The sequence below is a fragment of the Enhydra lutris genome, unplaced genomic scaffold, assembly GCF_002288905.1.
Source record: "Enhydra lutris kenyoni isolate GAN:26980312 unplaced genomic scaffold, ASM228890v2 scaffoldscaffold21, whole genome shotgun sequence".
Taxonomy (NCBI): domain Eukaryota; kingdom Metazoa; phylum Chordata; class Mammalia; order Carnivora; family Mustelidae; genus Enhydra; species Enhydra lutris.
Genome location: NW_019154105.1, coordinates 6,180,526 through 6,208,172, shown reverse-complemented (window position 1 = coordinate 6,208,172; position 27,647 = coordinate 6,180,526). Strand labels below are relative to the sequence as shown.

Here is a 27,647-nt window from a genome sequence, read left to right as displayed (position 1 = left end):
ATTTTTCACACATTTCTGAAGGAGCAGCAGGTGGTCAAGCGAAGCTTCTTGAATGTGCTGTGTACTCTTTTGTTCTTACGATGCAGGGGTGAAGACAGGGAAGCGGTGGGCATGTTGGTCAACTGCCCGGCCTACTACCGTGTGTCTGCCCCCAAGGCCGAGCTCCTGAACAAGATCAAGGCCATGCCGGCAGACGTGAGCGAGGAGGAGGAGCAGGTGGACGTCAATGAAAAGAAGGTAAAGAACGGGGGCCTGTGTTCTGATCTCCCCCAAAGGTAGCCAAGGTCCTAGGAAGGTTCCTGGCCCCTTAGGGCAGGAGAGGAAGAAGGGCCTGTGGCATCAGCAGCCCCGCCCATGCCGTCGCCAGGCTCTCGACTTCATGGCATTTAGTGATTTCTCACAGCTTTCCTGTCATTCGCAGTTTTACACAAGTGAGGGTCCCTTCCTAGAGGTTGCAGAGCTGAGACTGAACCCGGGTGCCCTGACTCTTAATCCAACACAGAGACCCAGCACTCAGGGCTGCCCAGCGGTGCCCACGGTCAGTGTCATTTTCCTTTCATGTTTCATGGTCAGAAGGACCACAGAACTGGGAAAATGTAGAAACGTTAAGGGAAAAGACCGACCGTCCAAAGACGCTCGTGAGAAAAGGTGGCGTTAATCTCCGGGTCCCCCAGTGCTCTCCGCAGCGCCCGGTGAAGGGCTTGGAAGCACCGCTGGAAGTTAGCTGCGCGCAGGGACGGCCCTGCAGAAGTTTCACATGCAAAGCATTTTAAAAATGACTGATGCCGCCTGTCTTCCCGCACCCCGGGCGCTCTAAGCCCGGCTGTGCCTGCAGGGGAGAACCTTCTCGCCATTCCACTCTCCTCCCTGCAGCCCCAGAGGGGCCTCGATCCCTTCAAAGGGCTCTTTGTTAAAGCACGTCCCTTGCTGCGCTTGGAATGTGAGTGGCTCTCCGTGGTACCAAGTCCAGGAGCAGCTTTCTTACCTGATTCTGTTTCATTTACTCTCCGGGTCCCTAAGCTCTCCGGCTTCCTTCCCTGCGGATTGAGGCCGCAGGATACAGACCCTGGGAGCCACGAGTCATGGGGCAGGAGGGTTTAGGGATCTCAGAGCAGCTCGCACTGCCCTCGCTCCTCCGGCTCCCAAGCGCACGGCCGACACGCAGATGCGGCCACCCTGGTACCACGCTCTCCCAGCCCAAGGTTTTCCTGTGTAAACATCTGCTTCATGGCACACCTTCTGGCATGTCCCTTACTCCAGTCCCGCCAAAGGCCCCCATTTAATGGGCCCTCCAGTCAGGGGAAAAAACCCACCTGCTCTGGGCTGTCTGTATTTATCCCAGAAAGGGGGCTCTATAAACACCATTACAGGTACCGGGGTGTCATGAGCCCTTTCACTGAGTATCTGACAGGTTTGGGGGGTTTTATTTTTTGCAGGTACACGTATCCTATTTTACAGTAGCAGTGGGACAAATTACTCATTGCTTTAAAAAAAAACAACACGCATTTCTATCACTTTATTATCAGCCTCTCACTCTGTTGATTATGTGGCAAAAGTATTTTTAAACCGAAAATATTAGGGCACAGAAGATTAATACTCACAGGAGATAACAGTAGTTACCGTGTACTAAGCACGTCTTGTTAGGCGTGGGCCCTGTTTTTCATAGGGCCATATTACCTTTATTTCCACAAAACTTCCTCACACCTGTATTGCCACATTTTACACCCAAGTTATCGGAATGGGTCAGAAGGGGTCAGGGCAAGAGGAGAAGTCAAGACAAAGGGCCTGGCCTAGAGAGAGACCTGGAGAAACATAGGGTGTGTGTACCACAGAAAGCTTTTGCCAGCAGTTTGATATTTGGGGATGTAAAACAAAAAGCCTCCCGCCTCACTTAGAAATTAGCAAAGTTAGAGGATCACACAGGAAGGTGATGGATCCCAGAAGATGAGGGAGGGAGGCTCCAAGGGAGCCAGAGGGTCATGGAGGTCACGCGGGGTTCTGTGTGAAAGGCTGAAGAGTTTGGATCTTACTGTTGACAGAAGACCCTGGGAGAGGTTTTGAATGAACTGCACGCTTATTCGTGTGTGGCAGAATTTTCACTGCTGTCATTTGCATTTACATATCTGATCTGGAAACAAATTATATGTGTTTTAAGTGATGTGGCAGGCATCATCGAGTTGAAAATGCAGTTCCCTTCCTGATGCACATACAACAAACTTTTCTAAGCGTGATTTTAAAAAACGATGCTGGGTCAAGATTGTTCCAAGGTAGAGCACAGCTTTCCACTAACTTTTGTAAGGTAATAGTTTGTTACCTGAGATTTAAAGTTATTAATAACCTAAGCTCTATTTCTGGGCATGAAATTCACTAGGAGTCTGTGGAAACTAGAGTCCCAATTTAAAATTAATATTTTTAAAAATTTAAATTAGCATTTGACCACAATTTTATTTCAACGTATTTTTATTTATACATCATAGATAATGGATTATCACGTTCCAAGTGTAAGCATTAAAGGATGAAACCCTTTCATTGTCTGAATGTAACTGAAGATGGTCTAATAACTAGAAGTTTAAATCATCTGCCTAACCTTGCCGTATCTATTGGGCGAAAATCTGCTTCAACAGATCCCGTGATTCTTTGTTCTGAAGGCCAGAAGCTTTGGCTTAGGGACTTAGTGGAATATTTCAAAAGGCAGAAAGAATCTGTTGTTTCTCAGAATTGGCTTTCCCCAAGAGATCATCGGTGATCCAGATGGCTCTCAGCTGCACATTTCTGCTGCTCTTCTTCATTCTTCAAGTTCCAGATTTCTCTGCGGTCTTTCTTCCCTTCAGCCTGAAAGAATGCCTTCAGCATTTCTCTTAAAATAGGTCTGCTGGTGACAGTTTCTCTTAGCTTTTGTCTAGGAATGTCTTTATTCTGCTGCTCTTCCTGGAGGATATTCTCACTGGATATGGGATTCCGAGTTGACTGTTCTTTTTCTTTTAGCAATTTAGAATTGTTGCTCCACTTTCTTGCTCCCATGGTTTCTGATGAGAAATGCACAGTCATTTAAGTATTATTTCTCCTATATGCCATGTGTTGTTTTTCTCTGGCTGCTTTAAATTTTTTTTTTTTTTTCTGTATCTTTGGTTTTCAGGAGTACAATTATGATCTGCATGGGCCTGATTTTCTTTGGTTTCTCCTATTTGGCATTTACTAACTTCTTGATTCTGTAAATGTATGTTTTTCACCAAATTCAGGAACTTTTCAGCCATCATTATGTCTTCAAATATTTTTCATGCACTAATCTTTCTTCTCCTTTTGGGACTCGAGTACCACAAATATTAGACCTCCCTGAAGCTCTCTTCAGATTAGATAATTTCTATAGGTCTGTCTTTATTCTGCCAATGATTTTCTTAATTTCAAATTAGGTTTTAGATCCCAAATTTCCAGTTAGTTTTTTGTTTTTAGATTTTGAGAAGGAGAGCAAGAATAAGTTGGTAGAGGGTCAGAGGGGGAATGGAGAGAGAGAATCAAAGCAGATTCTGTGCTGAGCAGAGCCTGACATGGGGCTCGATCTCAACAACCCTGAGATCATGTCCTAAGCTAAAATCAAGAATCGGATGCTTAACCGACTGAGCCACCCAAGCATCCTCCATTCAGTTAGGTTTTTTGTAGTGTCTATTTCTTTGCCAACAACTTCTGTCCTCATTTCAAGGGTGTTTACTTTTTCTTTGGAGGAAGGTTATAAAAGCTATTTTAAGGACTTTGGTAATCCCAACACTGGGGTTAGCACCTGTTAATGGTCTTCCCCTGGGAATTGCTCACAGTTTTACTGTTTGTGTGTTGTTGTTTTTTTTTTTTTTTTAATTGGGCAATTTTGATTTTGTATTCAGAACATTTGGGGTATTATGTTGTGAGATCTTGAGTTCTGTTAAAATCCTCTAAATGGATTTTTTGTTTTTATTTTAGCAGGCAGACTATCCAGTTTCAGACTATAAGTTCTGCCCCAACTTTGGGTGCAGGCTCCAATATCACTTTCATTTGCAGAGCCTTTGCTGTGTTGTACAGGTCTGTCCCAAACATGCACCATTCAGAGGTTAGCCTGGGACTTGGGTGGTTGCTTCTAGCATATAGTTCAGTTCTCACGGCCTTTTCTGTGCCGGTTTGGGTCTGTCCTACACACATACACCTTGAGTCTGAGCGTAGGCAATGTCAGTTCGTACACAGAATTTGGGGATCTTCTTTCCAGCTGTCTCCTGTCTGGTATTTTCCCCCACATTCCCTGGCTCCCAGCAGCCCCTGTGCCTGGGCCTCTGGCTGGAAAGATAAGTTCTTCTGATTATCGCCGCCTGTGCTGCTCTGCTGTTCCGCATGACTGGGACCACCCTCCATGAAAGAAAGAAGAAACGGGGGATTCCCCTCACACTGTTCAGGCCAGTGCCTCGGAACAGAAAGAAGGTTTTCTTGGGGTTTTCAGTGCCTGTGCCATCACTGCAGTGTGCAGCTCGGGGAGTCTACTCTTGGGAACCAGGACTAGGAGGAGAGAAAAAGGACGGTCCAAACAGGATTTTCCCCGCATTCTTGAGCTCCCAGAGGCCCCTTTTCTGGTCTTCTTGTTTTAAAGGCAGGGCTTTTCTCAGAGTTCTGCTGCCGCACCCTGTGTGCAAGTCGGCCCTGGTCAGAGCAAGAGCTTAAAGGGGGAGGCAGGAAACTAGCCCCGGTTCTGGGTCGTTGCTTCACCTTTGGCTCCCTGCCCCGGCACTGCCGCCCTTAGCTTGACAGAGCCCCCTTCAGAGTCCAGGGGCTTAGTTGTGCCACGCGGGAGGGAGGCTGTGGTGGGCGTACCTTGACCCTGGCCAAGGTCAGGCGTTCCTCGCTCTTCCCCCTCCCCAGGATGTACCAGGAGGGAGACAGCTGGGGCAGACTGGCCGTTTAGAACCGTGCCTGGCAGCTGTGGAGGAAGACCGGAGGAAGAGGAGGCGGTTGGGAGGCCATTTCGGGAACGTGATGCTACCTGTGAAACTGGGACCCGTGAGAAACAGATGGAGGCGCGGGGAGCAAAGCGGACAGAACTGGGGACAGATTAGACACAGCGCGTGGTGGAGAGAGGAGGGTCAGGGCTGCCTCTCGAGTTCCGGGCCTGGAACTGACCTTACTGAAACAGGGAAAACTGGGAGGTCCTTTAGGGAGGGAGGATGATGGGCTTAGTTGAATTTAAAGAAATTCAATATTGTTTCTTCTGTGTCAGCGACGCCTGACACCCAGAACCAAGAGACCGCGCTAGGTGAGCAGGACAGCGTTCTGCCGACAGGCCCTGCTGAGAGGGAAGGAACGAGAAGGAGACACTCTTGGCAGAGACCGCGCCAGAGAACATTTGAAAGGGCAGTCGAGTCCCCAGGATCCTTCTGTTTCGCTCGGGTCACCCAGCAGGGAGTGGAGGTTTGATCCCAATTCTGTCACTGGGACAAAAATCACCCCTGACTTTTCTCTCTGGGGTGAAATTCCGCTGAGAAAACAACCGTGTGCTACTGCCCGGATCCTCCCATTTAAAACCAGCCACACAAAGAAACAACAGCAAAGCCGACGGTGGAATATCTTGGTCTTTCTCATTTTTACTAGCAGGAGCCTCAACTCCTCTCTGCCCCCAACTCTGGCCACGCGGCTGGGAGTCTGGAGTTACTCTTACTTGACGTGAAGATGGTCCATGGGCAGAGGCCAGCCACGTTAGTAGTGACCTGACCGGCCACACTGTCAGCACAAATCCCTGCGCAGGAGGCAAAAGGGGTTGCCGCGTAGGGGAGAAGTTGACCACCGCAGGCGTCACGCTGCCGTCACACTGTTCCCGAATCAATGACAGCACAAAAAGGAATAACGTGAAAGTGTGTAACACTTTTATACGTCCCAGAATGCTTGCGCAAGCTTTATTGTGTTCGAGCTTCCTAACTTTTCTAGAAACTATTTTAAGGCCGTGAAGAAAAGCCTGACCCCTGGAGCCAGACGACCTGACTCCGGCAAGTTCAATAACCTCTGTCCTCCCGACTTTCCTCATTAGTAGAACCAGGATGAGGAGGGTCCCTCTCTCATCGGGTCGCCGTGAGTTCTCAAACAGTGGGGCGCTTAAAGGGTGCCTAGCTCCGAGAAGAAGCTTAACTTTCCAACATTATTAGCTCTGGGCAGGTGTTGTTATCCCCGGGCTCTGAGTGAGAAAGCAGAGGCGTGAAGGCTCGGGCGGCTTGCCCGCTGGTGAGGTTTCCATCAGAGCCTCGGCTCCTGACGGATGGTGGGGTGGGAGAGGAGGCTCTGTTAGCGCAGGAGCCCTTATCAGTAGCATCTCACCCAGGGGGACCTACCATTTTACACCCGTTGAGGAGGTAAGGGAATAAATGTCAGTGATTTTGCAAATTAAGTAGCTCCTGGGAGACGAGTATGTTGCTAAAACAAACCCCTCCAGAAAGACCTCTATTGTGTCTCCCACAGTGAATTCTGCAGATAGAAGTTGCTAGAGTTTTTTTGGTTGCTTTTTTTTTTTTTGAAGAGGGCTACCTGGGAGAGAAACGGTGGCTGAGTACAGCCAACTTTCCCTTGTTGCTTTCAGTTACTCACATCCCTTTTAACTGCATTTTTTAAAGCCAAATTTCCAAAATTTAAAGGCTAATTAGAAAGATAAATAAAATGCCATCCAAATATGCACCGTTTGGGCCAGGGCCAGGCGTGACTGATGTGACTGCTCAGTAATTGTACACCCCAGCCTGGCCGTATGTGCTAATACGTCGCATTACAGCCCAGCGGAGAGCCTTCGAAAATCAGAATGCCACGAAGGGGGAACTGGTTCGTCCCGCAGGATCCTGCCTGCATCATTCCCAGACACTCGCATCACGTTCCATTCCTCCTTACACCACCAAGCCCCCGTGTACACATCAGTTCCCATAGGGGGGCTTGCGGCTCTGCCCAGCGTTGATGTCTTTGAGAACCAAAACAGGGTGTAGCGCAGAGGACAGATAGAGGATTAGATGGCTGAGCCTGACCCCTGTCTGCTGTTAGCTGTGTCGCATTCTTGGGGGGCGAGCCCCAGGCCACACTTGCTTGATAAGCCCTTTCGGCACTGCGTGGGAGCCCGGGAGCACTGGCGAGCCGAGTCCAGCAGAAACCCAGCCCAATGCGCGAGGGCAGACTTCTCCTAAGTGGTCTCTGTTCCTTCAAAAATTTGAAATCAGCATGCCTGTCGCTAAAATACCAGCTTCTGAGGCTGCCATGAGGATTTTTAACGATACCCATTACAATTATTAACAGAAGTGCTTTGAGTTCCAGAACCAATGACACAATATTGGTTTCCAAAGATGTCCTAGTTCTAGAAAAGAAAAAACACGAGGCCGTTATCCACTTTCCTTTCTACTAGTTTTTTAAAAGACTTGTCTAGAAATTGCTCCAGACATGAGGTTGACATGGATCTCACAACACGTAAATAATCAGAGACCTTTTCGTGACGCTGGAGTACAGCAGTGTTGCTGCGCAGTCACCTGCCTCCTTGGGTTTGGGGTAACCGGTTTTCTGTGAGCAGGTGCCATCCGGTGACACCGAGGGGTGAACTGGGAAATGCAGCCTGTAAGTCGGGCCTGACTTCATGCACGGGTCAGCCTCTCTCGCTGTCTATCCGAGAGGCACAGTAATGACATGTGGCTTCTCTTAACTGTGTCCAGCAGGAATATGGAAGAGGTAACCACAGGCAGTGTTTATTTTCCCTCCTGCTTTCCATCCTTGCTCTTCTCCTGCCAGGAGCGGCCTCACTGTGCGGGATCAGCACACTCTGCTGGGTGTTCTGCCCAAGCTCCTTCGCTGGCTGTGCGGCAGGCAAATACCAGAGCCGCCAGTCAGCACTGGTAGGGGTTTTTTTTGGAAAGTAAGTTTTCCAGGAGAACATAAGGAAAATGAAACAATATTCTCTCCCACCTGCACTTTTCTGGGTTCAGACTCCTCCACTGGGGAGTAATATAGACTGCACGGCTTTTTCCATGACTAAAATTATCCTTGACTGACTTTGTCTTAACCAAACAGGAAAGCTGGAGATGATAAGCTACGAGGAGTTAGTGCAGCAGATGGGGATATTTTAGTCACCCTTTAGCCTTTGGGATTAGGCAAGTCGAGAGACAAGTTGTCACCATGCAAGCCAGAATTTGGACATTTCAAGGACATTATGAACTTTACTCAGACCGGAAGATTGGAGTGTCCCCATGGCCCAGCTTCAAGATGGGTGCATCATGGAGAAATAAATATTTCGCCCTTATCATTGTGATTATTGCATTTTCGGGTGATGTTATAGAAATAGTACAGAAAGTCCTCAGAACCCTTACATTCTATTAGTCCAAATGTTTTCTCTTTTTCTACTTCTTTTTCTTCCTCTAAAAATGAAGACTTACTTGAACATCAAAAACCTGTGATTATTTTTTACCAAGTTTCCAACTGATGCCACATGGCTTGGTTTTATATAAATGCATAAAAAATTTTTTTTGAGCTAGAACCATTTTAGTGGTTAAAGAAATAGGGTTTGTTTTTTTTTTAAGATTTTATTTATTTATTTGTCAGAGAGAGAGCACAAGTAGGGGCAACGGCAGGCAGAGGGAGAAGCAGGCTCCCTGCTGAGCAAGGAGCCTGATGCATGTCTCAATCTCAGGACCTGGGATCATGACCTGAGCCGAAGGCAGATGCTTAACCAACTGAGCCACCCAGGCGTCACTAAAGAAATAGGTTTTAACCAAAAAAAGATTATGTTCTTTCTCCATCTGGCTACCTTAGGCTAAGAGAAAAACAAAAGCCTAATTTAAAAAATCACAAAGTTTAATTTTTCTTGTAGCAAAGTAGTAGACATTTAATAGAAATGTCGTCAAACATGGGGCGCCTGGGTGGCTCAATGGGTTAAGCCTCTGCCTTCAGCTCAGATCAGGATCTCAGGGTCCTGGGATCGAGCCTGGCATCGGGCTCTCTGCTCAGTGGGGAGCCTGCTTCGCCCTTTCTCTGCCTGCCTCTCTGCCTACTTGTGAGTTTTCTCTCTCTCTATCAAATAAATAAAATCTTAAAAAAAAAAAAAAAAAAGAAATGTCGTCAAACTTGAAACCACTAAGACCTGTACTTCATTCCTTCAATTAAATATATCAGATGTTTGCTGAATTGTTCTGCATGGATAGAAATGTGCAATAAAGATGGCAAATTATACAGCTCAGGCAACTGAAGACAGTGCAGTGGAAAGATCATGGGGCTGACTTCTGATAAAGGTCCCAGTGAATATTCACAAGGGCAGACATACAAGATCACTGTTAAAGCAGGCTGGCTTGAGTTCAGGGAAGCCCCTTGATGGTACGTGCATCTGGCCCATCCCCTCACCTAAGTGTGTTTCTTCTGCTTGCACTTGTGGATAAAATAGTACCTCCAGCACCACTGTTGGGGCGACTGTGGGAGATGATCCGCGTGTGGTTCCTGACACACAGTAACTGCTCTCGTCGATGGTAACTAACGTTCGTAGTCCGCTCAGCTCTCTGACCTGGGGCAAGTCCCTTAATTCCTTCAACTCTTGGCTTCTTTACCTGGAAAACAAGAAATATTTACCCTATTTGCCTATTTGTCAGGATCAAAAGAGCACGTCTTGAAAAGCCTTTCAAAACCGAGTTAACAAGCCCATTGGGAAGGCAGCGGCATATGTGGCATGACGACTGGGACACGTTACGAGGTGACTGTAGTCAAGGGAAAGATTCAGAGAAAGGCAGACATTCAGGGAAAGGAAGAAATATTGTGGCCTAACGTTGGGGGCGGTCCCTACAGATTAGGGGACCTTCAGCTGAGCCCTGAAGACAAGATGTGGCGGGGAGAGGTCAGTCCTCCCTCCACTGGCAACGCCACTGACCAAGCTTCGCTGTTGTCCCCTCTGTCATTACAGGCCGAGCTCATTGGGAGCCTCACCCACAAGCTTGAGACCCTCCGGGAAGCGAAAGGGAGTCTCCTGATGGACATCAAGCTCAATAATGCCTTGGGGGAAGAGGTGGAGGCTTTGATCCGGGAGCTCTGCAAGCCCAACGAGTTTGACAAGTACAAGATGTTCATCGGGGACTTGGACAAGGTGGTCAACCTGCTGCTGTCCCTCTCGGGGCGCCTGGCCCGCGTGGAGAACGTCCTGAGTGGCCTCGGCGAGGATGCCAGCCGCGAGGAAAGGGTAGGTGGCGCGGGGCTTCAGGGCCCCCCGTTTTTCCCCGGGAAGCCGTGCACACAGACGGGTGCCATTAAACAGAGCCCTTCCCTGGAGAAGATTACAGTCCCGGGGGCGGAGAGAGAGCCCGAGTACAGGTTACCAGGAAACACAGAAGGAGGCGTCTTGCACGCCGAAAGGGAAGGCTGGCACTTGGGGCTCAGGGAATGCTTAGGAAAGTAAAAGCACAGGGGCCAGGGTGTCTCTCCTTCTTTCTATCCCAGGAAAAGGAAGAGACAACAGCATGGTGGGGGCTGATATTAGAGAAAGAGAGGGGGACAGAGAACCACTGGGACACAGGAGAGGGCGCGGGAAGGAGGGCTCCAGGTCCGGGGAACCTGCCAGTGTTTTGCGGGGCCACAGGCCCTCGGTGAAGGTGCACCCAGGTGTCCCCAGTGCGCCCCCTGCTGGAGGGAGCGGGCAGGTGTAAGAGTGGCGGCGACACCGGGTGATGTCCAGGGCCTGCGTCTTTGCCCAGCACGGCGGGCTTACGTGCTTCATCTCTGGCTCCTGAGTCCTCACAACAGGCCAGCAAGTGACAGAGCCCAGATGTGAGGGGTCCTGCCGCATGCTAACTCCTTAGCTACAGAGCATTCCTCACCTACTCATCTTTTTTAAAGATCTTATGTATTTATTTGAGGGAGAGAGAGCACAAGCAAGGAGAGGGGCAGAGGCAGAGGAGAAGCAGGCTCCCCGCTGAGCTGCGAGCTTGACACGGGACTCGATCCCAGGGTCCTGAGATCATGACCTGAGCAGAAGGCAGCCGCTTCACCGACTGAGCCACCCAGGCGCCCCCACCCGCTCACCCCATTGCTTTACGGCAAATGCTGGGTGTCTAATGTACGCCAGTGGGCTCATGGGATGCGACTGGGAGCAAAGCAGATCCCTGCCCCCAGGGAACATACCAAGAGAAGTGAGACCATCAACAGGGCTGTGACTACTGTACCTGAATATTTACACCAGAAGTTGACAAGCACCCCAGCCATCAGGACGCTTCTTTGCTGTCTTGCTCCGTCTCCTATCTACAGCTCTCTCGTTCAGAGCCACTAGGGACTTCCCATTTATTTCTCCTACACATTACATGAAAAGGAAGAGGTCTTTTTTCCAAACAGAAAAAGTCTAGGGCGCCTGGGTGGCTCAGTGGGTTAAAGCCTCTGCCTTCGGCTCAGGGTCCTAGGATCCACCCCTGCATCGGGCTCTCTGCTCAGCAGGGAGCCTGCTTCCCCTCCTCTCTCTCTGCCTGCCTCTCTGCCTGCTTGTGATCTCTGTCGAATAAATAAATAAAATCTTTTAAAAAAAATCCACGTTAAAGATTATTATAAAGTAAATTAGCCCTAAAGATAACATGCTACCTTCCCCCTGGGTTTATATAAGAAATGCTCAGAATATGAAATCATTGTTAAATAGAACTCCTCTCATGTTTGACTCAGAGGACTGAAAACTAGAAACAGATTTCTTTAGATATGGGAAAGGGGACATTCTCAGTGTTATTTGTGGCTCAGGGCAGAGGTCCTCAGTCTCCAGCTGCAGAAGAATCCGTCCCCCGGGAGGCTGAAACAGCTTTCTGGGTCCCAACCTTTAGGTGTAGTAGGTGGATCAGGGCCTGAAAATGTGCATTTGTAACAAATTCTCCAGATATGCTGCTGCCCGTGTCTACACTTTGCGAACCGCTATAAATGCAAATACTTATACTCAAGGTAGCTTGAAGATTGGTCCTTTTTTAACCCCCTTCAGTTTTTTATCATGGTAAACTACACACAACCTAAAACGTGCCTTCTTAGCCATTTTGAAGTGTTCGTTCAGCAGTGTTAGGTATATTCACGTTGCTGTGCAACTGAGCTCTAGAATTGTTCTTGCAAAACTGAAACTTTGTGTCCATGAAACAGCTCCATTCACCCCTGCCCCCCAGCTGTCAACCACCATCCTGCTTTGTATCTCTGTGCTTGTGACCCCTCATCCGGGTACCTGTGACCCCTAAGTATTCATGTCAGTGGAGTCACTGATTGTCCTTTTAAATCTAGAAGCCCCAAGTCAAGCTTTTCCCCCGCCAGTTTATTGTCCTGTCTCTTAAAGCGGCTGTATGACTGGACAAGTTGAGATCGGTATGCACGCAACAGAAGGTATGAAACTGATTTTCAAAGTCTCCCGACTCTAGAGCGGCAACTGGCACGGAAACCCGGACGTTTCACAGTCCCGGGAAAGGGGTCTCTGCAGACAGCTTCCCTCCCCCACCTCGCCCTCTGCTGACCCGTTTGCTTTGCCCTGGCAGAGCTCTCTGAGTGAGAAGAGGAAGGTCCTGGCCGGACAGCACGAGGATGCCCGGGAGCTCAAGGAGAACCTGGACCGAAGGGAACGTGTGGTGTTGGACATCCTGGCCAACTACCTCTCCGAGGAGCAACTCCAGGACTACCAGCATTTTGTGAAGATGAAGTCGACACTCCTCATCGAGCAGCGCGAGCTGGACGACAAGATCAAGCTGGGCCAGGAGCAAGTCAAGTGTCTGCTGGAGAGCCTCCCCTCGGATTTCATCCCCAAGGCGGGGGCCTTGGCTCTGCCCCCAGACCTCGAGAGCGAGACAGCTCCTGCTGCGGGCTGTGCTGTGAGTGGGGTTTTCCCGGCGTTAACCTCTCCACTTTAACCTCGTCGAAAAGACCCAACCAAAAGATCACCCTTTCTCTCAACACTATTTAATCTGAAAACTGTCTTAGTACAAACCACTGTTTAAATTGTATGGGTCATTGGGGGTTTTCTGGATAAAAGGAAAAAAATTCTATCCAGGAAAAAGCTGTCTTTCCTTCTCGCCTTCCACGACTGATCTGAGAGCTCGAATGCTGCTGGGAACTTACCCCTTTCTAGTCTCACTTTCTAGTAGAAGGAAAATCAATGAAACTGTGAGCACTGATTGGAGGGCGTCTGATTGTTTAGTTCTTAACAGGCGGAGGCAACGCAGATGAGTGTGTGTAACGCTCAGGAATGTATCCACAGTGGCCTTCCTTGCTTGTGGGCGGTGTGTCCTGACGACAGCTACAAGTACTCACTTGTATCATGAAGGGTCTGCAACATAAAGCCTTAAACACACACACACACACACACACACAGGAGAAAACTGTAAAACCTTGAACATTGTTATTTATATTTTATAAATGAAAAAGATCATTGTTTGTGTGCTAACCACTTATCTGATTCTGTTTTGTGGTGGACGTAGACAATTGTGTTTGAGCTTTGTATTTCGTGAAAACCTTAATGAAATGAAGAATTCCAAAGATAGTCACATTGAGCGTGGAGACTTCTGTTTTTTTCTTCAACCCTTGGCTTGTCGGTCTTATGTATACACATATGAGCAGAGCTTCTGCGCTCATGTTAAAATTTGTAATGGGGAATCCCTGTTTCCACTGCTGTCAGTCATCACCACTTTCCTCTACAACCAACTGGAACACTACACCTTGCCCAGGAAGATTTTGTGAAACACGGCTATCACATCATTTCCTAGTGTTTCATGGCATTATCACCATGCTGGGGAGATAAAGCTCCATGTTACTAACAAGGACAACAGCTCTCCAACCTGTATAAGAGGAAAGTCAGAAACCAAACCAATCAGAAGTAAACTCATGCTGTCCTTCTGCGTGGGATTTGGGCTAAATGTAACCTATTTTAAGAGCTAAACTATGAGGCTGTTTTAATGATGCTTTTTTAAAATATTTTATTCATTTATTTGAGAGAGAGAGAGAGAGAGGACACAAGAGGGGGGAGGGTCAGAGCGAGAAGCAGACTCCCTGGGAGTCCTGGGACTCCAGGATCATGACCTGAGCCAAAGGCAGACACTTAACTGAGCCACCCAAGTGCTCCCCCCATCACCCTCCTGTTTTTTCTTAAGACTTTATGTTTTAATGATGCTTTTTAAAAAGTTTTTCTGGGCACCTGGGGGGCTCAGTGGGTTAAGCCTCTGACTTTGGCTCAGGTCATGATCTCAGGGTCCTGGGATCGAGCCCCACATTGGGCTCTCTGCTCAGCGGAGAGCCTGCTTCCCCCTCTCTGTCTACTTGTGCTTTCTCTCTCTGTGTGTCAAATAAATAAATAAAATCTTAAAAAGTTTTCCTAAATTGTCAAGCCTATCAACCGTTAAAAACAGCCTTCTTAATATCTGAAGACTGATTGTGCACTATCAACCTGACATTTGCACAGTGCATCTAAGACTATGATTTTCCTTCCCAATAATGACTTTTTGGAGGGTACTCTAGAGCCCAAGTTGTAAGTCTATTCAAACAGACTAGGAGGTGGGAGAAGGCTGGGGCCAATGGCCAGCCTATGCTGATGGCCGCCAGAGAGGACAGCAGCCTCACCCTTACAGCAGGTGGTGGCGCATCCTGGGCTTTGCTTTAGTTTGTTTTCACATATGCTTGACCCATGGCTGGTGGCCGCCTCTGCCAATGCGGTCTTCAAGCACTACAGAGAACTGACGAGTAAAACTTACATGAGAGACCAGATGCCCTTTTCTCCCCTCACACATTTTAATTACTTAATGAACTGTATCTTCTGGTTAAGAACTTCAAAACTGTAGTGTTGGTCCCGAATACGGATGTGTTTTGATGAGCTTAGAACCAACAGGCCACCCAGACATTTCTTGTGAGCAATCAACCAAAGCTGTTCTTTCCTTCTTAGAGGCTAGATGCTGACTCCCATGGATACAGGAAGACAGCACCTCTGTGTTCCAGGAATGTTGTCAAAAGCTTCTACAACCAGAGGTCCCGTTTCCCAGGGACTCAGTGGAACCAGTGGCAGTGCTCAGCAGCCACACCACATGGTCATTTGAGATAGAGAAAAAGAGCGCTTCTGACATTTATTCAGACTTAGACCAACACAGGAGCCCCAGATCACCGGTAGTTGGTAATGAACTGTGTCTTGTTGATACTGACTCCTTCCACCAGACCATGTGGGAGTCAGCCAGTAAATGTCTTCAGCTACTCCCAGTGAAATTCCTCGGGGGGATTCTGGGGCTGCCCACATTCCCAACTATCTCCAAAATAATTCTCCTGAAGAATTTGACTGGGGACACTTTGCAAGTCCTTTTCAATCACTTTTCTAATTTACAAATGTCAAAGTAAATGACCCTCAGAGTAGTAGATGCTGCTGCTTGCCATGAAACAAGAGCCCCGAATCACAGAACATGCCTAGGACACCGTCTCTTTGCTACACTGAAATGTTTTTCTGTCGTTACATGAAATGAGGGAGGTATCCAGTGCAACTCTGAAAACTAATTCTTAGGAGATGTGATATTTACTGTAGCAGGACTTGACCTTTGCTTGACAAGAAACCACTAACATAATTTTTATCATAATTTTTAAATGCCTTTAGCTCAACAGCAGGTCTGTTCTCTATCTCTTTTCTATTTTGCATTCCCTTTCCACTATGAAAAACCATCATCAAGGGGCGCCTGGGTGCCTCAGTCGGTTAAGTGTCTCGGCTCAGGTCATGATCCCAGGGTCCTGGAAATCAGCTCCACATCGGGCTCCCTGCTCAGCGGGGAGTCTCCTCCTCCCTCTCTCTCTTTCTGCCACTCCCTCTTGCTTGTGCTCTCTCTCTCAAATAAATAAAATCTTTAAAAACAACAGCGGCAACAAAAACAAGCAGTCGTCTACAGTAGAAGTCATCATTTTTCTTCCCAACAATATCTTCGGCCAAGATCATAAGCAAATTGACCCTGAGCATGTTGTTGGTCAAGACTTCAAGGATGTTTGACCGCAGTCGATAACGGTCTGTTTTACCAGGTCCCATCAGAAGTGCTGGGTGGGGAAGGCCTTAAAATAGTCCCCACGCTGGTACTCAGGAAAGCTGTGAAGTTCTAAGGAACGACAAAGCCCTGCCACAGAACTGGGACGCGTCCAACTTCCTGGGCTGCTTGAGAAGTTCCGGGCGCGTTGCTACACGCAGGTTGACTCAGGGCTTTCCCCGCTGTTTCGTTCCTCGTTCCTCGTGGTAGCTGCTCAGCCCCGAAGAGTGCAGGGAGGTTCCACAGTGAAAGCGTCTGAAGTTTTCCGAGAGACACTGTCGAAACCAAACATTTTTCCCTGTGCTGAAGGGGAACGTTTTTGGTTTTGTTTTGCACAACCTGTTTCCAAACTTGATTAGCAAGCATAGATCAACCCCTAAGAATCTGTTAAAGTGAGGAGTGAGGGCCTGTGAGGCATACAAAAGAGAAATCAGAGAAACCAGCCTGGTACACCCCAGTTTTCCTATTATTGTTGTTGATACCCGATCTACAGTCTCTTCTGAGTGTAAAAGTTAAGATCATAGATGTTCCTAATATGATCACTACCTTAAGCTTATATTTTAAGTATCTTTTACCAAGATATAGGATTTTTTTTTCCTGGATACAGGAGAATGTTGACTTTTTATTCTTAAATGGTTCCAAATTTACTTGTCTGTAATTTTCCACATTACTGGCTTTATTCTATTAGGTTGGATTTTTTTTTTTTCCCTTTAGAAGAGCATGAGTCTTATTCACCTTATTACTGGCAAGAAAAAGGAAGAACTTCAGCCTCAAAGAACTTCTCTGTTCCCAGCAAAGTGTAAAATGACCAGACAGATGTGAAGGACAGTTCCACACAGAAATAGTGTACTGGGGACAAGGTATTCCTTGTTGCCTTAACTCTGGGATGAAGCATGGGATAAAATGATAAAGACCGTTTAAGATCAGGAACACATGAACAATTTTCTTATTATTATTTCCAAACAAAATTTCACTTTTCTTATGGAAGCTCATTCAGACACTAAATCACAGCTTCTCAAAAATACCGTGCATCAGAATCACAGGAGTACTTGTTAAAAATGCCCATTGCTGGGGCACCTGGGTGGGTCAGTCAGTTAAGCGTCCGACTCGTGATTTCAGCTCAGGTAACGATCTCATGGTCATGAGATCCAGCCCCACACTGGGCTCTGCACTCAACCGGGAGTCTTCTTGGGATTTTCTCCCTCTGCGTCTCCCTCAACTCATGTGTGCTCGCTCTCGTTCTCTCTCTCTCTCTCAAATAAATAAATCTTTTTTTAAAATGCCCACTGCTGAGACACCACCATGAAGGCTAGCAGTCTGCATCTATATAAGTTCCCTGAGTTGTCCCGATACCAACCATTTGCACAGTTTTTATTATCATCACAGAAAGATTAACATGAATTTATGTAATAACAATCCCAGAATTCAAAGCTCTGTCATGTTTACTCATTAACTACATCATTAGGAGTTAATATTGTCCCCACTATTTTTATATCATCCCCACAGTTATGATACGGGTTGTTTTTTTCTTCCTGCTCACTTTCTTCTAGACAGGCTTTAAGTTTGAACATGCTAAGCACGTCTTCAGGCCCAACGATACTACTTTTCCTGTAGTGTAGGCATCGGCCTGTCACACAATGTCAGTAATCTGAAGTCCTGCCATGACATCGGCACTAACCTGAAATCGCAGCTGACCTTTTCAGTGGGGCCCTCCTTCAGATTTCTGTTGCCCCTTCCTAAGTCTCGTGCTACACAGGAGAGGTAGAATTTCTCTTGGTACTGATTTGATAGTCTAGCTTATGACACAAAAATGTCAAATTTCAAAACCCTGAAGTCAAAATTATGTAAGAAAAAAAGTTCCAAATGAAGAAACGGGCTTATTTATTCCTACCTCATTCTATAAGTTCCTCTCTGATATTCCGTCATTGGAAAAGCAGCTCTTTCTTGCTAAAACATTAGTATTGCCACTCCTTGATACAGTGGATTGAACAGGGTAAGTTTAATATAAAGAATTATTAAACTCCAATGAGTGCCTATAAGATATAAAGAAAGTTGATTACCCTGAGCAAAGGGAGAGTACTCAAGGAAAGACAAACTTGGAAACAGTCCCCCTCCCCAATGCTAGGGGTCAGACCTTCTTGGAGAACTTAGCCCACCCACAACAGAAGCGTTTGTTGGTTTACCCAGGCCAAAGCTGCTCTTCGATCCCTGGGCAAGCAGGAAGCAACTCTCCAGAGTACAAGCTGGGTACAGCCAGTCGGCAACAGAGGGCAAGGATATGCACAAGTCATAGGGGCCCTGCAGCGGGGGTGGTCACACAGCGGAAACCCTCTAAGTTGCAGATGATCTGCACAGGGGAACAGGTGTTGGCAGAATGCCTTTGGGGCACTGATAGAAGAATGAATTCTTCAGGATGCAGGCTTCTAGTCCACAGGGCTGGGAGATGCTTATCACCTGCTGAAGCTACAAGATCATCAAGACAGCCCATGGCTGGGGCGGAATTCCATCAGACGTCCTGTCCTGACACCACTCACACACCAGTCGGTGGCCAAAACAGCAAGATAGTCCTTTTCTTCCCTTCTGCCCCACCAGCATCATCTAGGTGATGATTGAGATCCTCCCCTTTGGGACACTGACAGGTCTTAACACACCCTCAACTACTAGGAGCCACAAAGGATGAAGAAAGCTGACTGGACAACCACATAGGTTTGAAAGACAACAAAGAGCTAGGGGAGCGTTGAATGAGGAGTTTCATCTCCTATGCAAGGCCACTCTCTGAAGACTAGGAGAAGTGACTGTTTTATCTAATGCCCAGAAGCCAACACAGAGAGTTAAAGAAATGAAGAAACAGGAATATGTTCCAAATGAAAGAATAAGATAAAACCCCAGAAAAAGACCTTAGTGAAATGGGGTAAGAGTTCAAAATAACAGTCATAAAGATGTTCACTAAGGTCAGGAGATCAATGCAAGCACAAAGTGAGAATTCAAAAAATAGATAGAAAAATATAAGGAAATGCCAAACAAAAATCAGAGCTGAGAATACAATAACTAAAATGAAAATTTAATAGAAGGGTTCAAAAGAAGACCAATGAAGTGGAAGCATAGGTCAGCGAACTTGAAGACATGGCAGTGAAATTTATCAAAAGAAGCAAAGTATCTTGAGGCAAATGAAAATGGAACTACAAAATACCAAAACTTAAAGGATGCAGCAAAAGCAGTGCCAAGTGGGAAGTTTGTACTGAAAACACCTATATTAAGAAACAAGAAAAAGCTCAAACAACCTAACTTTATACCTCAAGAAACTTGGGGGTGGGGGAGAACAAAGTTGAAAGTTAGTAAAAGAAGAAAATAGCAAGTTCCATCAGAATGGAAATAAGTTAATCAGCAACTAAGAAGACAATAGAAAAGATCAGTGAAACTAAGAGTGGGGTTTTTTTAATAACAAATAAATAAATCTTTAGCTAGACTCACCAAGAAAAAAAGGAGTCAAAGAAATAAAATTAGAAAAGAAAGAGGATACATTACAACTGATATCACAGAAATAAAAAGGATAAGAAACTGCAATAAACAATTATATCCCAACAAATTAGACGACCTAGAAGAGATGGATACCTTCCTAGAAACACACAACGTACAAGACTGAATCATGAAGATACAGAGAATCTGAACTGACAAACTACTAGTAAGTATATTAAGAGGTATTTGATCACTAATTCAATAAACAAAAGGCCAGGACCAGAAGGTTTCATGAGTGAGTCTACCAAACACTTAAGGAATACCAATTCTTCTCAAAGCCTTCCAAAAAATAGAAGAGAATACTTCCAAACTCATTATATGAGGCCAGCATTACCCTGATCCCAAAACCAGACATTACAGGGAAAGAAAAATATAGCTTAATATCCCTGATGAACATAGCAAAGATCCTTGACAAAACAGAGCAAACCAAATTCAACAATACATTAAACAGATCATATACTATGATCAAATGGGATTTCTTTCAGGGATGCAAGAATGGTTCAACATCCACAAATCAATCAAGATGAAGACGCACAATCTTGCCACTCTCATTCATCACAGTATTAGAAATTCCAGCCACAGCAATAAGGCAAGTCATCTACATTGGAAAGGAGGTAGAACTGCCACTATCTGCGGCTGACATGACACCGTCTGTAGAAACCGGAATGTATCCACAAAAAACCTGTTAGAATGAATAAACGTATGTGGTAAAGCTGCAGGATATATGGTCAATATACAGAAATTTGTGGCATCTCTATACACAAATAATGAACTACGAGAAAGATAAATTTAAAAAGCAATTCTGTTTATATTAGCATCAAAATGAATAAAATAACTAGGGGTACCTGACTGGCTCAGTCAGTAAATTATGTAGCTCTTGATCTCAGGGTTGTGAGTCTGAGCCGCACACTGGGTGTAGAGATTACAAAAACAAAAACAAAACGAAACAAACAAACAAACAAAAAAAAAACTAAAAAAAAAAAAAATATATATATATATAGATATAGATATATATATATATATCTATATACATATATATATATCTAGGAATAAATCTAACCAAGGAGGTGAAAGACCTGGACAATGAACACTATAAGACGCTTTTGATGGAAACAGATGACGCAAATAAATGGCAAGATATTCCATGTTCACATGTTGGAAGAGTTAATTTTTTAAGGTTTTGTGTTAAAGTAATCTCTACATCCAACGTGGGGCTCAAACTCACAACCTTGAAATCAAGAGTTGCATGCTCCACTGACTGACTGAGCCAGCCAGGCACCATGTAAAAATTAATATTGTTAAAATGCCCATGCAACCCAAAGAAATCTCCAGATTCAACACAATCTCTAACAAAATTCCAGTGGCCTTTTTCACAGTAATAGAATAATCCTAAAACGAGTATGGAACTACAAAGACCCTAAACAGCCTAAGCAGTTTTGAGAAAGAACAAAGCTAGAGAGGCATCACACTTCCTGATTTCAAACTATATTACAAGACTATAGGAAGTGAGACAGTATATATTGACATGAAAACAGCATATAGATCAGTGAACAAAATAGCTCAGAAATAATGCATATATGATCAATTACATATGACAAAGGAGCCAGGAATATATAATGGGGCAGTCTCTTCAATAGAGGGCATTGGGAAAATTGGATAGCCATGTGCAAAAGAATGAAACTGGACCCCATTTTATATCATACAGAAAAATCAATAAATTCTGTATATCACACAGAAAAAATGAATAAAAGATTTGAACTTATTAAGACCTGAAACCATAAATATCCTCAAAGAAAACACAGGGGGTAGTCTCCTTGACATTAATCTTGGCAATGATTTTTTGGATTTGACACCAAAAGCAAAAATAAACAATGGGTCTGCATCAAACTAAAAATCTTCTCTACATCAACAAAATTAAAAGACAACCTATGGAATGAAAGAAAATGTATGCAAACCACCTGTAAGACAATGGGTTAATATCCGAGATATATAAAGAATTCGTACAACTCAGTAGCCAACAAAACACTAACAATCGGAGTTTTAAAATGAGCAGAGAGGAACTGAATAGACATTCTCCCAAAGACATACAGATAGCCAACACAGGGGTGCCTGGCTGGCTCAGTCAGTAGAGCACGCAACTCGTGATCTTAGAGCTATAGGTTTGGCTCCATGTTGGGTGTAAAAGTTACTTAAAAATAAAATCTTATACAAATAGCCAACAGATACATGAAAAGGAGCTCAACACCACTCACATCAAGGAAGTGCGTATCGAAATGACAATAAGTTACTATGTCATACCTGGTAGAATAGTTATTATCAAAAAAGCACAAAATAACAAGTGTTGGTGAGGATGTGAAAAAGAGAACCCTTGTGCATTGTTGGTGGGAATGTAAATTGGTGCAAACCCTATGGAAAATGGTATGGAGCTTTCTCAAAAAGTTAAAAATAGAACTACCATAGGACACACCAGTTCCACTTCTGGGTATTTCTATGAAGTAAACAAAATCGCTATCTCAAGAAGATATCAGCACTCCCGTGTTCTGCAACATTACGGTAGCCAAGAGACGGGAACTACCTGAGTGTCCGTTAATAGATGAGTGGGTGAATGGGGTGAGCAAAATCGGTGAAGGTTTCTAAAAAATATGAACTTGAAGTTATAAGATAAATAAGTCCAGGCGCCTGGGTGGCTCAGTGGGTTAAGCCTCTGCCTTCGGCTCAGGTCATGATCTCAGGGTCCTGGGATGGAGCCCCGCATCGGGCTCTCTGCTCAGCGGGGACCCTGCTTCCTCCTCTCTCTCTGCCTGCCTCTCCGCCTACTTGTGATCTCTGTCTGTCAAACAAATAAATAAAAAATCTTTAAAAATAAGAAAAAAAAAGATAAACAAGTCCTAGAGATGCAATGCAGTGTTGACTATCGTTAACAATGCAGTATTATGACTATATTGTGTTGTATATTTGAAAGTTGCTAAGAGATCTCAAAAGTTCTCGTCACAAGACAAAAAGATCACACCACCGAAAACCCAAATAATCCACTTAACAATGGACAGAAAACATGAGCAGATAATTCTGCAAAGAAGGCATCCAGCCGGCCGACAGGCACCTGAAAAGATGCTCAACACCACTCAGCATCAGGGAGGCGCAAATCAAACCACACTGATGCCGCCGCACGCCTGTAAGAACGGCTAAAATAAGAAACAAAAGAAACAAGTATTGGCAAGAATGTGGAGAAAAAGGGTCACTCGTGCACTGTTGGTGGGAAAGCAAACTGGTGCAGGCACTACGGTGGACTATATGGAGGTCTCTCAAAAATTAAATACAGAACTACCATATGATCCAGTAATCACACTACTGGGTATTCATACAAAGAAGGGAAACACTAATCCAAAAAGATATATGTACCCCTATGTTTAATGCAGCATTATTTATAACAGCCACATTATGAAAGCAGCCCAGGTGTCCATGAATAGATGAATGGATAAAGAAAATGTGGTGTGTGTATATATATATATGGTATATATATATCCATCAACATGGATACACCTAGAACATATAATGGTAAGCGAAACAAGCCAGTCAGAGAAAGACAAATACTATACGATTTCACTCATATGAGGAATTTAAGAAACAAAACAAATAACAAAGGGGAAAAAAAGGAGACAAATCAAAAAACAGACTCTCAACTAGAGAACAAACAGATGGTTACCAGAGGGAAGATGGGTGAACTAGGGGAAGGGGATTAACAGTACACTTACCATGATGAGCTTTGAGTAATACTGGGATTGGTGAATCACTGTATTGTCCACCTGAAACTAATATCATACTGCATGTTAACTACACTAGAATTAAAACAAAATTTAGATGAATCCAGTGTTTTTTTAAATAACATTTTCAACTATATTTGGGTCAGCAAAAGAATCAGAAATTTATGCATAAAATAGAAAATTCTGCATAATTTTAAATTGTTAATGCCAGAAGTCTCTAGTTGCAAGAAATAGTAGTACTCATTGCACTCTATGCGGTTAAAAAATGTACTTAAAATATTCCCACTTCTATTTAATTTTTTCGTCAATTATTCTATTTGGATGCCTACATAAGGGTAAGGGTATAGAGTGAAAACACCATATAACTTAAGAATTATCTTACCATTTTTATTTGATATGATAGAGTTTTTTAACATTATGTTCTACTCCTTATCATGCATGAATTAAGAATACTGTAGGGGTTTGTGGCAGATGTTAAGTGACTGTCTTACACACTACCTCCTTACAGTGTGCTGGCAATGTGGGTATCAATTTCTCATCACAGGACGGAATAAATCCTGATTAGTTACTATCATTAATGATCATTTTCTGATTTTTAGCAACTGGTTTGTGGGGGGGGGTCATAGGACCCAGTTCTAGACAGATAAACAACGGAGGTATTTGACAGATTTTTTTTCTGGAAAAGGTTTCCTCAAAGATTCAAGAAACCATGTAGGGTGAAATGAAATCTTATCTTTTGTTGAACCTCTCCTTGTCTGGATGTAATGCCTAGTTGTGTCTTTCAAAAATGAATTATAACTTAAGCTCAGGTACTCACCTCATCACAGCCCTCTGGGCCAATGTGGATCTTGGCAGATTCATTGAAAAGAAGGACAATCTACTGTCAAGTCCAAGACAGCCTTCTACTCATTCTATCTTCCTATAGCTGCTGTCATGTAAATGACAGGTAATGACGAGGAGAAAAAAACATGCCAATGCCAGGCGCCCGGGTGGCTCATTGGGTTAAGCCTCTGCCTTCGGCTCAGGTCATGATCTCAGTGTCCTGGGATCGAGCCCCCCCCATCGGGCTCTCTGCTCAGCAGGGAGCCTGCTTCCCCCCTCCCTCCGCTGCCTGCCTCTCTGCCTACTTGTGATCTCTTTCTCTGTCCAATAAATAAATAAATAAAGTCTTAAAAAAAATGCCAATGCCAAGAAGATCCTGCTGGAGATGGGGAAGTTCTTTCAGATTCAGGAGGATTACCTTGATCTCTTCGGGGAGCCCAGTGTGACAGGCAAGATTGGCTCTGACATCCAGGACCACAAACATAGCTAGCTGCAGCAGACTCCTCCAGATCTGTCTGCAGCGCTAGATCCTTCTGGAAAATCATGGGCAAAAGGAGACTGAGAAGATGGCCTGGGTGAAGGCACTACAGGATGAGCTGAACCTGCCAGCTGTGTTCACAAAGCACGAACAAGACAGCTACAGCCACCTCCTGAGCCTTATGGAGCAGTACGCCTCGCCCCTGCCCCTAGCCATCTTCCCGGGGCTAGCACAAAAGAGCCACAAGACAGAAAAGTGACCTGGAGACTGCAAGGGTGGGGAAGGGAAGTTCTCAATGAATTGTCTAACCTTCGAAGGACCAAATATATATATGCCAGTTGACTTAGGATGCTCTCTTTGTAATAACTGAAGATACAGATTTCCACTTTTATAGGAGTTATATAATTCAGATGTGGACTTTAAGTAAATCATTTGATGTCTTGATATAGAGATCTGTTTAATTTTGATATCATTTAAACATTAGAAATCAACAAGAAACAAATGGGTATGCTTTCTTGAATTGCTGTATCACTAACCTAAGAAATTAACCTTGGAACCTGACATAATGTCAGTGTACCTCCCTTTTTAAAATGCATAACATAAATTTTTTGAATTAATTTAATTTACGTTATTATTCATGGATCATTGCTACAATGTAGATTGACAACATTTGGTTTGCGATTAAGGGTCTACTTTTGTTTGCCTTCGAATGATTAGCCTAGTAGCCTATCTTATTTGAATTGACTATCCCTTTACAACTGAGCTGAAATGTCAGTGCTTTCATGCATTAAAAATACTCATGGCGGGGCGCCTGAGTGGCTCAGTGGGTTAAGCCTCTGCCTTCGGCTCGGGTCGTGATCTCAGGGTCCTGGGCTCGAGCCCCGCATCGGGCTCTCTGCTCGGCGGGGAGCCTGCCTCCCCCTCTCTCTCTGCCTGCCTCTCTGCCTACTTGTGATCTCTCTCTGTCAAATAAATAAAACCTTTAAAAAAAAAAAAAATACTCATGGCTTCCATTAAAAATAAATGAATAAAATAAAGATACAAAAATTGAACTGAGGTTTGAGTTGTCCAGAAATGGAGCTTGAAATTTTATTCCAACCACATTGTCTTTCAAAACAAAAATAGCGACTCTTTGGAGAATTATGTAACAGAAACAGTTTCCAGGATATACCATTCACATCATCCAAGTTAAAATCCAAAATTACTTGATGTAGGAACAAGCAGCAATTTGTGATCCAATCTCAAGAAAAAAGATAATCAGCAAAAAGCAACCCTGTGATGATCCACAGGCTAGAATTAGCACAAAAAGATTTCAAACCAGCTACTATAACCGCGTGGTGAGATAAAGGAAAATGTTCATTACTGAAGTCTCATAGTAAACAAAGAGATAGGAAATCTGAAGGTAAATAAAAACTATAAAAAAAGAAACTGAAATTATAAAACCAAAATATACAATATCTGAAATGAAAAACATACCGATTTACAAGCAAAATAGAAGTGATGAAGGAAAGCATCAATGAACTTGAGAAAATAGATCAACAGATATTATCCAATTTGAAGAACAGGAAAAAAAAATAAAGATTTTAATAAATTACAAAGCATTAAGACCTGTAATTGTAATCTTTAAGCTTTCGAGTTAAAAATGCAAAAAGCTAGGCACCTGGGTGGCTCAGTCAGGTCAGGGTCCAACTCTCGGTTTCCGCTCAGGACATGATCTCAGGGTCCTGAGAAAGAACCCTGCATGGGGTTGGGCATGAAGCCTGCTTGGGATTCTCTCTCTCCCTCTCCCTTAGCCCCTCCCCCCACATGCTTTCTCTTAAAAAAATGCAAAAAACTATACTTACATAGCCAATTCATAAATAAAAACAGAATTTTAAAAAATACTCAATCCAGAATAAGGCAGGAAAGAAAAAAGAAACAAAAAACAGAAGCAAAGAGAGAACAATACTGTCGTCCTGTAATTCAAATTTATGAATAATTATATTTTAATGGCCTAAACACTCCAATTTAAAAGTGGAAACTATAAAAAAAATCATGAAAATCAAGATCCAAGTGTAAGTTTTCTGCAAGACACATTTAAATATATAAAGAAACCAACAGATTGAAAGTCAATACATGAGAGAAGATAAACCAAGCAAACACTAGTCATAAAACTGGAGGGGCTAATATTAATATCAGAGGAAAGAGACTTTGAAATTAAAAGTATTACCACAGATAAAGGGTGACATAATGATAGAAGTGTCAATTCTTCAGAAAAGATATAACAATCATACATACCTATGTGTTTATTAAAAGAATTTCAAAATACACAAAGCAAAAATGGACGAATTGAAGAGAGAATACAAATCCACAATTGTAACATCAATAAAAACTAGACAAAAAAACTAGACCAAAAAAAAATCTCAGTGGGAACGTAATTTGAACACTATCAATCACCTTCACCTAATGATATTTAAGAATATTACAGCCAACAATAGAGAATACAATTATTTTTGTTATGTATAATATGCACACCAAGGTAAACTCTATGCATGGCCGTAAAATAAATCTCAATAAAGAGGATTAAAGCTATGCAGATTATATTCTTTGACCATGGAATTAAGCTAGAAATTAATAATAGTAAGACACTTAGGAAAATGCCAAATATTTGGAAATTAAACAACACTTTTCTATAACCTACCTGGATCAAAATACAAATCATAAGTAAAATTGGAAAACCTTTTAAACTGATAATGAAACATATCAAAAAATATGTGATTACTGAAAAAAGTGAAGAGAAAGAAATTTATAGCTTTAAACACTTAAAAAAGAATGTTCCGAAATCAATACTTAGATTTTCACTTTAAAAAGCTAAAGAGGGATGCCTGGGTGGCTCAGGTGGTTAAGTGTCTGCCTTCCGCTCAGGTCATGATCCCAGGGTCCTGGGATGGAACCCCACACCGGGCTCATTGCTCAGGAGCCTGCTTCTCCCTCTGCCTCCACCTGCCACTCCCCCTGCTTGTGTTCTCTGACAAATAAATAAAATCTTTAAAAAATAAAAAGCTAAAGAATGAGCAATGTATACCAAAAGTAAGGAGAAGTCAGGAAACA

The 27,647-nt window shown here is 44.1% G+C and overlaps 1 protein-coding gene and 1 pseudogene across 1 annotated transcript in view; both read left to right on the top strand.

Moving 5' to 3' along the window:
• LOC111149141 (protein Shroom3-like) overlaps positions 1–12,851 on the top strand; it is a 288,780-nt gene extending 275,929 nt beyond the window's left edge. Inside the window, exons 9-11 of the mRNA XM_022506085.1 lie at positions 87–237; positions 9,908–10,180; positions 12,483–12,851. Coding sequence (XP_022361793.1) covers positions 87–237; positions 9,908–10,180; positions 12,483–12,851 — 793 coding nt within the window. The remainder of the gene's footprint in view (positions 1–86; positions 238–9,907; positions 10,181–12,482) is intronic.
• Positions 12,852–24,044: 11,193 nt separating this feature from the next.
• LOC111149207 lies at positions 24,045–24,816 on the top strand (annotated as a pseudogene).
• Positions 24,817–27,647: the final 2,831 nt, after the last annotated feature.